Source organism: Tiliqua scincoides, chromosome 5 (genome assembly GCF_035046505.1).
Source record: "Tiliqua scincoides isolate rTilSci1 chromosome 5, rTilSci1.hap2, whole genome shotgun sequence".
Classification (NCBI taxonomy): domain Eukaryota; kingdom Metazoa; phylum Chordata; class Lepidosauria; order Squamata; family Scincidae; genus Tiliqua; species Tiliqua scincoides.
The window spans coordinates 41793609-41805694 of record NC_089825.1 but is presented as its reverse complement, the minus strand read 5'-3'; the positions used below and the strand labels follow the sequence as shown (position 1 = coordinate 41805694).

Here is a 12086-nt window from a genome sequence, read left to right as displayed (position 1 = left end):
GAGAGAGAGAGAGAGAGAGAGAGAGAGAGAGAGAGAGAGAGAAATATAGCAGTAGGAGCAGGGGGAAATCACTTCATAGTAAAAATTTCCTATGATAACTAATTGTATAAATTCTTTTACTGGCATTTCCTCTAGAAGACAAAATGACTAATTATGGATGCAAACACCATTGTTCCAAGAATACAATTTCACCAAGGTGTCTAATTTGAACATGACTAGGAAAACCAAACAATCTCTGACATCAGATATAATAATAATAATAATAATAATAATAATAATAATAATAATAATAATAATAATAATAATAATAATAATACCCAGGCTCTGATTACCTCATTGGAATCTATTCCATTATTGACTGACCAGGTGGTCTGGAAATATTCAAGCATTCTCTGCTTCAGCTGCTGTGGGAGGTGATGCACTCTTATAAAATCTTTCAGATCCTTGGTTCGAGTGTGATAAAGGGACCATCTGGAGTACATCCGTTGAATAATAGCAGTCACATTACCAAAGACCAAGGCATGCATCAAAGCTGCGGAAGACAGAGAGGATGCTGATGTGAGAAAAGCCTAGCTACTGACGGTCATCAAAAGTGATGCCGGATGCACAGTACAGATCCTGCTTGGTAATGAGGCCAATCTACTGAAAAGTGGGCAGCAAAGTGTCTATGATAAAACCAGTTTGATAAAAGGAATCCCTGACTCAGTTTAGTACTTTGCTGAGAAAAAAAGAATTTGGAAAATACAGCAGTTCGTGAATGCTCCTGAGATATTTTATTTTAAAACACATTAAACAAGATCAAAGGTGGCTGAGAAGCATATGTATATTTTTAAATAACAGGGAGTCAGAATAAATGGAATGCAATTTGCAACGCTGCTTCCGAAGAGAATCTGATATAGTAATTTTCAATGTTTTTCATCTCACAGTGCACTGAAAAGGCTAACATTGTCAAGGCACTCCATCAGTGTTTTGACAATTGACAAGGCATACCACACTGCTGGTTGGAGGCTCACATCACCCAGAAGCCTTATGGATACATGTCCCACCCCAAACTCCCACGGCACACCTGTGGATAATTTCTGGCACACCAATGTGCCACGGCACACTGGTTGAAAATCACCAGTGTACACTGGCTAGGGGCGATTGCTCTGCTGATTTATAATATGCTTTTTATAGTTATATTTGTATTTTGTTTCTGATACTTGGGCAAGTCACACACTCCTCATGTGGAAATATCAATATATTTCAAAGGGGATAAAAGGGAAACAGCCACAGTTTCCTTGAGTTATATAGACAGACAGACAGACAGACAGACAGACAGACAGATAGATAGATAGATAGATAGATAGATAGATAGATAGATAGATAGATAGATAGATAGATAGATAGATAGATAGATATATTTATGTCTTTCTAGAACAGGGGTCTCTAAACTTTTTGGCCGAAGGGCCGCATCAAATAACAGGTACAGTGTTGAGGGCCAGAAAAAATTAAATAATAAAATTTATTAAAAATAAAAAAATTAAAATTAAAATTTTAATAATAATAATAAATAATAAAAATTATTTATTTATTATAAAATAATAAAATAAAATAACAAAATTATTTATTATAAAAATAATATTTAAATAAAAATTAAATAAAATTTATTAAAAATTAAAATTAAAATTTTAGTAATAATAGAATTAAAAATAAAGAAATAAATAATAAAATTTAAATAAAAACATCAGAGATGGAACTTAGATGAATTACTAAATGAATATCCAGAATTTCTCCAAGCACCAACACAGCCCAAGAAATGAAGCACACACTTAAATGGCCCCCATTCCCCCACCCCAGAAGCACAAGTCCAGTTGTGTTTGGTCAACTGGGCCAGAGGCTCTCAGGGGATCATAGGCTGGCCATGGGCCGGATAAAGGAACCCTGCGGGCCGCATTTGGCCCCCGGATTGGGGTTTGGAGACCCCTGTTCTAGAACACTGGCTAATAGGACAAAAGCCTCATACTATTATGAATTTCTTGATCAGTACATAAAATAATTTGGGTTATTTATATTTTAACAAGCAACATTCTGAGAAGTTCTGTTTCTAAACATATTCAGGTGTGTGTCACTTAATGATGAGGATATGTTCTCCGATGCCCCATTGTTATGTGATCAAGTCATTAAGCAAACATGTAGACCTATCTGATGTCTTTGTTGTGTAAACAGACGGTCCCTGCCAGAAATGAGCTGGCTGTACAGGGAACTGGGGATAGATTGCCTCTTCTTTGCATTGAGCCTCTTTGTTGTGTAAACAGACACTCTCTTGCAGGCTATGGGAATCCTGATTGCCTCATTAAGGGTCTCTTTGTTGTGCTTTGAGCACTGTGGTATATGTGGTCCATCTCTAAGCGGAAGGTTGTTAAATGACACATGCCTGTAATTTCAATCCTTTAAAATTATTGAGTTTTGCCATCGATATTCAGCGAGAGGACTGCATTTAAGGGAAAATATTTTCTCAAATATCACCTTCTTCCCTCCCCAGTCTTCACTGCCATCCCACACAATTGTACATTAATATTATGCACAATTTGCTTAGCTAACTCCAATGCATGAAGTGCACGTAAAGTTTACTCATCTAATTAACAAGACTCTGCTCCTCTTACGGCTCATTATAATCACAGCTATTTGTTTTCAAAACAGAACAGGGGCATTAATTCAGCTTGCAGCATATGTTTTCTTCCTTTTCCATTTTTTATTTTTGGAACGAAAAATTTTTCTCAGTATCGAGCATATGCCATCTTCAAGAATGTTGAGTTTTCATTTTTTTCCCCCCTAATGGATAAATTATAACTGAGATCAGCCATGCAGACTAGCTCTGGAGCAAAGGTAGGTGCACAATATTGCAACCAGCCTTTGAAGCAGGTGGTTCCAGTCAGGACTTGTACTTTGATGGAAATGTTCATCTTTCCCAATATTGCTTAGTTTTCATTTAGTGTTTTTTGTATCCCCCCAGTATTCACTGTACCAGAGTGGTAGAATCTCCATGACTTCCTGATGGGCACATTTGCACTGCAGAATTACAGCCCAATCCTATGCATGTCTACTCAGGAGTAAATCCCTTTAAGGTAAATGGGTCTTACTCCCAGGAAAGTGTGGATAGGATTGGGCTCTTAAATAGCACATCCAAACAATTCTGGAACAAATGGTGGGTAAAAACAAACAAGACTGCAGTGATGGAGAAAGTGGTACTGCCAGGCTCCCATTATGAATCCCGGACTAAGAAGGGGTCTAGGAAGCCTTACTCACTGACAGAAAGAATGATCAAGGTAGAGATGCAGGCCAGTCCCCTACAGTTCTTGAACCCAGCATGTCCTGATATGATCACTCTTGATGCACTGGTTGCTGGGAGATTTATGGAGCAACCTACTCATCACTTCACTTTTCCTCCTGTGGTCTCAGAGTTAATACATGAGATCTCTCTGCCAGTGTCCATTTGGCAATGGGCTGTAAACAGAAGTGTCCACCGACAACACAATTAAGAGGGTACTGCACATGACTAGGGCTGCTGAGAGTTGGCATTGGGTCTGGGGCAAAATGCCTGATTGCCCCACCTTCCTAAATGCATTGGGTTAACAGAAGTGCACTGGAAGTGGATCAAAGCTGTAGTGGAAATGAAGCCCTGGATAGGTTGAGATTGAACCCCACAGGTAGCTGAATCCACAGATATGAGAGATACTCCCCTCAACCTCTACAGGGTCTTCTGAGCCTGGCAGAGGTTGAGTGCAACTGCCCACAGCCTCTGCTAGGTTCAGACTGACTCTCAGAATAAAAAAAAAAAAAACATACTTCCAGTTTTTTTTCAAAAAAATCAGACGTAATGTTTTCAGTGCCTTATAAGACATTAGGAGCCACAGGGAAGCCCTCAGTGGCTTCCCCAGGCCTCATAATGACTTGAAAGGCATTAAAAACATCACTTCTGGTTTTTTGTTTTTTTTGGGGGGGGAATGGAAGTTGTGTTTTTTAAACTCTGAGAATCTCAGAGTGTGATAAAAAGTGTGATAAAGCGCTTTGCAACCACACACAGAGCGGGTGCACCAGCGGGAAGGTTGGAACCTTCCCACGCGCTTCAGTGGTTACCTAGAAGCCAAACGGAGCAGATAAGGACAGTGCAGGGGTGGGAGAGGGGATTGCCTTTCACAGTGGAAAGAGCTGGGAAGTCTCCACACCCCTTGGGGCAGTGTGGATTTATAACCTGACTGAGGATGGACCAATAGCCTATTTTTTAAAAAAAATATGGCTTTAATTGGTTTTACTATTGCTTTATGGAAGTTCCCCTGGGGGCTGGGGATAAGAATAGGCCCTCAGTTTGGCTGTACTTGTAGTAAGAGGTGACTAAACTGTTACGTGAAAATCCCCTTTTCCCTTCCAAGTTGTGTTTTTATATCTAGTTATGTATTTTGGACTATACAGACCAAGCAAGCAGGCCACTCCTCCCCCAGCACATGTTTCTAAGGGCCATGGCCAAGCTACAAACACATGAATTACACAAACCCCCAATTCCTTGCAGATCAATGTATAACCTAATCACTGTGTCTCCTGATTATGCAAAACAAGCATGCACCTACAGAGGAGGAAGTCTATTGTTCTTTTGTTGTAGCTTTAACACTCTTAAGCACCTTATGCAAATTGCCTCCCTCCCCCAGAGCCAAGCTTTTGCTGATAACTGAGTTCTGGACCCTTCCACCTTTTCTTTACATACTCCACGTGTACCATTGTGTGTTACTGAGCATGCCCACAGCTCTGGGATACTTCCGGTCAGTTTAGATCAACTTCCAGGTCCAAGACAAATCTTATAAGAGAGAACTCAGAGCGCATGGGCTCTCTCTCTGACTGCCCACCGGCCGGAGTGGCCAGACTCTTCCTCCAACTCTTCCCCCCCCCCCGACAGGTAAATATATTGTTGCATCTAAACTTCCCCCCCTTCTTCCCTACCTATTCCTCCCTGCTCCCCCATCTTTAGTCAGCAACTGGGTTTAGCAGATTAAGGAACCCCTATAATACCTCCCTACTTTCTGTCCATTTCTGATTCTTTTTCGGATGCACCCCAAAATACATAGCACACGCATCCATCACTAGTTAGGTACACCAGACCAGTACTAAAAATCTATATTCTCTATGTGTATTATGTTTTACCTTTGTGTATTTTTGCAATAAAAATATAATCCTTTGATTGAAAGTTACCTTTCTCCCAGTCTCATTAAGCTAAACAAGAGATTTCTTTGCTCTACGCTGTCTTGTATCCAGCCTATGGTCCCAAAAGTTTCCAGAAGGCTAATATAAATAATTCCCCTAAACAAAACAGCCTTTTTGGTAACAAAACAGCCACTCGTAGATGGGACTCGTTAGCCTGGGAAGGCAGCTCGTCTGAGAGAAGGAAAACTCTGATCCCAAACCTCCACTGCCTTGTGGCTACATCCAGTTATGGAAAAGGCTTCAGGAGTCAACCTCAAGGCAAAATCCGGAGCCAGAGTCCCTGAGGCAGTTCATGGCTGAACACAGTCCCGTTCTGGCAACTCCTGTGACGCTGCTGGAACCAACCATATTGGCTTCTGTCTTTCCATTGGACCATTTCAGCGATGTGGAGAGGGGGGATTTGCTGCTTGGGTAACAGTCTATCCTCCATATCTACTTTACCCAGGCTTCGCACACTGGAGAGGACACTCTGTTCCAGAACACTGTTCAGAGCACCATACCATAGTCTTCCGAGACTGAAGGATGCCAACAACAAAGAGAATCTCTCTGAACCTGGCAGAGGCCACAGGCAGAAGCGTTGCCTTTACCAGGCTCAGAAGACCCTCTGGAGCTCCAGGGGAGGCGCATGGGGGCCTGTGGACCCAATCCGCAGATAAATGAAACTGTGGATACAATATCCAAGAATATGGCCCCAGTAGGCAGCACAATATTGATCCATGAGAATAACAAAGTGAAAGCAATTCAGAACAGGTTTAAAAAGTAAAGTTTCTCCATGCATTCTGATAGAATGGATACAGGCCTAACATCTCTGGTTTTAAACCACAGTGAAGGCTAATTTGGAAAAGAAAGGACGCAATCCTAGCCAACTTTCCAGCACTGAGGTAAGGGCAATGCAACTCCAAGGTAAAGGGATCAAACAGTGCCTTACCTTGAGGAAGCCTCTGTGACTGCCCCCCAACTGCAGGATGCAGCACCTGCCCCACTGGCACAGCTATGCCAGTGCTGGAAATTTGGTTAGGATTGCACTCTTAGTTATACAAATCTGTCCAAGTAGCTTCTTATGTTACAGGCTAATAAACCCAGGAAAGGGGGGGGGGAACCTTCATTAGACAAGCTGTTATGATGTACAGATAATTAGGGTGAGTCAGCAGAAACTGAATCAGCAAGAGCCATCACGTTTTATGTAGTCACCATGATGTGAAAGGAAACCTATGACATGGCTCCTGGCTACAAAAAATGTTTCATTCTGGTTACAGTCTGTGTTTGAGTCTTAAGAAGTTTGTCAAATTATCAAAGGATGACCAGGCTGAGCCGGGACTTCCCGGCAGGTAACAGTTTAGGTGCCACTTTCAGGTCTGGTGATTGGGGCACACAGCAAACCTCTTCTCCTAAGGCAGGGGTCTCTAAACATTTTGGCCAAAGGGCTGCATCAAATATCTGGTACAGTGTCAAGGGCTGGGGGAAAAAAAATTAAATAATAAAATTTAAATAAATACATTAGAGCTGGAACTTAGATGAATGAATAAATTAATGAGCTCAAATGCCCAGGATTTCCCCAAGCACCAACACAGCCCAAGAAATAAAGCACACACTTAAATGGACTCCCATTCCCTCACCCCACAAGCACAACTCTAGTTGTGTTTGGTCAACTGGGCGAGAGGCTCTCAGGGCATCAGAGGTTGACTGTGGGCTGGATAAAGGCTGGCCGTGGGCCGCATCTGGCCCCCGGGCCGGGGTTTGAAGACCCCTGTCCTAAGGCTGCAATCCTATGTGCACTTTCCTGGGAGTATGCCCCATTGATTATAATGGGGCTTACTACTGAGTAGACATGTATAGGATTGTGCTGTAAGTCAACAATGCATGTTAGGAGCTCACTGGAAAAATCTGGTAAATAAAATTTAGATTGGTAGTGGTATTCCAGGAGGCAATCACTGACTCTAGCTTTAAGTTCCTTTGGGCTACGGACTGTTCACCACTCACATGAGCTTCTCCTGCAAAACTGAAGTTCTCTCACATGGTCTTTCCATCTGGAGGCCTTCAAGACTTGCCCTTTATAAAGGCAGTACACAATGGAATCAATCTGATATGCGAGAGCATATCCTGAGTTTCTTTACACTGTGGTAAGGATCATTACATATGTTGGAGAACAACCAACAGTGAGATTACATTTTCGTTTTTAAAGGATTACAGACCTTGCACAGCTAACATTAAAGATTCAACAACACAGCAGTCGCAGTTCCATGGAAAGTGATGTGACATTTGCATGAAGATAAATTTTGTACATATAATTAGCTAATCTTCACCAGTTATTTGGGTTTAGTTTTCATTTGCTTTGAAGTATGAATTCAGATCCCGCCTCTTTTTTCTCTGCTGACAAAGAAAGTAAGAAGAGCCCTGCTGGATCAGGCCCAGGGCCCAACTAGCCCAGCTTCCTGTACCTCACAATGGCCCACTGGATGCCTCCGGGAGCACAGAAGACCACAGGGTATTTGCATCTCACTGCCACTTCCCTGTATCTGGCATTGTATTTACACTTGCACCGCCTGCCCCCCCCCCCCATGAAGGCATGAGATTGCACTTGGGTTTAACCTGCGCCACTTTATTAAACACAAGTGACCAATCTTTAAAACATGAAACCTACTGAACACACCTTCCCTCCCTTGCCAGCCTGGGCCTGGTGCAAAGCCGGAATAAGATTCTGAAATATCATTTTTTTTTTTTCAATTTCTCTTACTGAACATGTTGACTTACCCCCAATCAGCATTGTGCAAATAGAGAAAATCTTCTCCGCATCAGTATTGGCGGAAACATTACCAAACCCTACACTGGTGAGGCTGCTGAGAGTAAAGTACAGGGCAGCAATATAGGCACTTCTGAGTGATGGGCCTCCAAATGTATTATTGCCATGGTATGGAGATTCCAAGCGTTTTCCCAGCTCATGAAGCCAACCTGAAACGAAACAAAGAGTCCAAGGAGAATGAGATACTGTGGTACAACTTCAGGATATTTTAAACCCCAGATGGAGGATTTCTATGACATAATTTTAGCTATGCTTACATGCATTAAAAATACCTTTGTAACCAGCTGCAACCTGATATGATAACAAAGAGGACTTAATAATAATTCACCTCCACGAGTAAAAGGTGCAGGCGGGGGGAGACTTGTGCTGCCCCGTTGACGCTGGAAAGGAACCTCCAGTGGAAAAGAGGTAGCACGGAGCAGCATGGGGAAATGAAGAGGGTGGCAGAAGTATGGAGGTGTTTCTGCGTAGGGGGAAGGCAGAGGGAGTGGGCAGAATGGGGGAGGAAGAGGCCCAGGAGGGGTGTGGAGGAATCCTATCTCCCATGTCAGGCTTGAAAACCCAACACCAGACACTTCTTGAGTCTGTGTCAGTGAAATACTGGTGCTGACTTGAGAAGCTCCACTGAGCAGGCTGGGGCTTTACTTGGGGGAAGGGGCCATCACTCCTGTGCTGGATAGGACTGGGCCCTTAGTCCTCTACAGGTGATTTGCATTGTGGATGAAAGAGGGCACTGCAAAGTACTCTGGGAAGGATATTGTTTCTGTTCTCCATTCTTGGAGCTAGATGTCACTTGGAAGAGGAATCATGTGTGTTGTGGCTACACCAATGGCAATGTCCAGCACAAACAAGAGGCTATTTTCTAGCTCACTCCCAAAACATGCTGAGTCAGTCGAATAAGGATACCAATTGCCTATGGGTAGTGGTGTCAACCACAATCTTTGGGACCAGCACAAATGTCTTGGGTGCATGGTTCTCTTCAAGAAAATAACATAATACTGCGCTAATTCTAAATTTATATTAAGCTGCTGATTTGGCAGAGGATGGCAGAGACCAGAACCTGTCTGCATGAAAAGAGGATGGTTCTTTTAAGAATTTAGATAAAAGTCATTGTTAGAGGACAATTCCATTCTTTTGACTAGCTCAGGCCCTGGAACTTCAACAGTACAATGGCAGCATAATTTGGGATTCTGACCTATTTTGAACAAACCTTTGTGGGATTTTCCAGCCTAAGCTCGCTATTTTTGACCTGGCGTAAATGCTGGATATGCTAATTTATGCAGATACTTACAGACAGAAAGGCAGAACCCTTTAGAATTCTGAAAGTTTGCCCCTTTACAATTATTCTACACTGTTCTGCTGAATTATCAAGCTCGTGACAGTCTCTCTTTTTGAAAGTGAATGAAGTTCAGCTATTGGAAACTTCCAGGTGGTATATATTTTTTTCCCTTGCAAAAAATCAGGACACAAAGTTGTACAGCCTTGAGTTTTCATTAACTAACAATATATGAGCATTTAACTAATAGGCATCACTGCATGACAGTTATGGAATGAAATGTTGTAAAGTCAGCATTCATCTCTCCTTAGAATAGCTTTGCCTTCACTCCTCTCTACAGCTCATGTCTTTTAAAAGCTCATAACTCACAACACTTGATAGTTTGGTCAAGTGTGAAATACATTAAGTACTGATGATTTGCACAGAGAAATCAGAGGATGTTGAATTGTGGCCTTGAGGTAAATGAGTAGAGGAACAAGACTGGCTATGTAGCCCTCGACATGAACAACTGAAGGTACCAAAAGAGCTGTGCAAACCCACAAATACAACAAGCCACAAGGAATGTGACTACAGGAAAATAAATTTTGTCATTTCAGCATCAAAAGGCTGAAGGAAGCTGTGTGGGGGCCTTGCAGAAGAACAAATAGGGTACTATAAAGACATATAAAGAGCTATAGACATACTAAAGACATACTTTAAAGACCTTCACTGGGTCAGCTCCAAGGTCCATCTAATCCAACATCCTGTTTCCCACAGTGGCTAACCAGATGCTTCTGGGAAGCCAACAAACAAGAGATGAAGACATGCCTCTCTCCTGTTATAGCTCCCTTCTAACTGGTATTCAGAGGCAAACAGAGGCAGCCTTCATGACAACCATGGATTTTCTGATGCGCTGACTATATTCTGAATCAGCAGAACACTGGTGAGACAAGGTGTATGTATCTTTTTCTGGACATGGACAGTGTTGTTTTGTGTTGATCCCACACATGGGCTGTCACAAAAATGACTTAAATAAGGTCATACAGCTATTTAGTTCATTTCGTCTTCCCTCTGATACCAAAAGAACTGAGATTTAAAAAACAGTTGGCTGCAATCCACTTTAATGGCAGCTTGAAGAAATAACAGACCATTTACGATCTATGCTATTGCTCTTGATTTAAAGAGAAAAGTCTTGCTCTCATACCATCTCCATGCATTCCCTATATATGTTCACCCCAGGCATGGGGTCTATATTGCAACAGGAAACTCTACTGCAATCAGGGTTTCTGATGATAAGCATGGACTAGTCTGAGTACAGACTATTGCATTCTTTGGTCTTGAGCCCAAAGACGTTTTGGCTATCTTTTCATTCCTGGGTTTTTTGTTGAATGTTTTGGTACTAATGAAACCATGAAAATCTTCTCAATGCTTGGACAGCGGGGTTTCTTGAGTTGGCAAATGAGGAGTGTTATTCTTCCATAATAAGAAAAGTCTGTTGCATGATGTCCTGCTGCAGTCCAAGGCACCAGGGCACAAAAGAGTATCCAACAGGAACCAGGAAAAAATGCTGTGATCTCAACACTTCTGCCATCACCGCAGAAGCACCTTCTTTTCCTATTAAGAAAGCACTGCCACTGCCATCCCTGATAAGCTCCTTCCATTTTTCCCCTCACAAATATCAGCCTAAATGGTGGTGGTAGAGAAATAAGTACTAGTACAGACCCCACACACATACAGTATGAACACAAAGCCAGTTCCCACTTTCAGCTGAGGTGAGGGGCCAGCAGATGTCTGGTGGTTGAGATGTGTGGTGGTTGACAGGATGGCACTGCAATCCTGTCTCCTGCAGAGAGTGGATGGGATGGTTCACATGTTATGCTGCATCCACTTGCCTTGCAAATGACTGCTCCAGGGTTCATTTGTACAAATCAACACTGAGCACTGATTGTACCTGACTGGAATGTTGGAAAAACTGTACCTAGGTACAGACCAGCAGTGACTGTGTTTGGTACACAGATGTAGCCATATATAGTTTAATAGTGCCACTGATGTAGGCAGAACAAACAGAATTGTTCCTTAACCCTTGTGTGAGAAATGGGCTATACAGACATTTTAAGAACAGCAGGGGTGGATCTGGGTGGGGGAGCATGGGTGCACCAAACTGTGGCACCCATGGAGAAGGGTGCCCGCCGGGATGGGGAGCAAAGTCAGATGCCAGGGGAACACCCACTGGGCAGGGCTTCGGTGGCAAGATCATGCCCAGCCGATGCTCTGGCTAGGCCAAGGTCTCACAACCTTATCACCTCTCTCTGTGCACAGGCCCAGGCCCCAGAGCCCCATGTGTGTTCAGCCCAAGCATGGTCAGAAGCCCCAGTCTACCTGCCTGGAAGAGGTGGCTCCAGAGAACAGAGTTGGAGTGGGAGCCCAGGTATACCCAGCAAGGAGATCTGGGCTGCAAGTCCAGTTCAAAGGTCAAAGTTCTACCCGCTGGGTTGACATGGGCTCTGGAGTTAAGATAGTGTTCATGCCCATCCCCAGAACACAAACACTTGATCCACTCGTTGAACACACATGCAATGTTCTACAGTATTTATTTTCAGGTCAGATTTTCAAATCTCCTCACAGTTGTGTTACTAGGGTTTGAATCACCTCGTGCAGGTGGCCAGCATGTCACCCCTATGATGGACCTCCTTCTATGCAGTGGGCAGAGCAACACCCCAGGCAGTGGGCATGATGATGTACCATCACCCTGCCCCCACTGGCTTTTTGGCTATAACTTTTGACAGAATAGACTAT

The 12086-nt window shown here is 43.0% G+C and overlaps 1 protein-coding gene across 1 annotated transcript in view; it reads right to left on the bottom strand.

The window, feature by feature from the left end:
• The window catches only part of KCNH8 (potassium voltage-gated channel subfamily H member 8), a 225099-nt gene that overhangs the window by 40354 nt on the left and 172659 nt on the right, over positions 1-12086 (bottom strand). The window contains exons 8-9 of the mRNA XM_066627249.1: positions 7987-8184; positions 333-532 (exon numbers count right to left, since the gene is read on the bottom strand). Coding sequence (XP_066483346.1) covers positions 333-532; positions 7987-8184 — 398 coding nt within the window. The remainder of the gene's footprint in view (positions 1-332; positions 533-7986; positions 8185-12086) is intronic.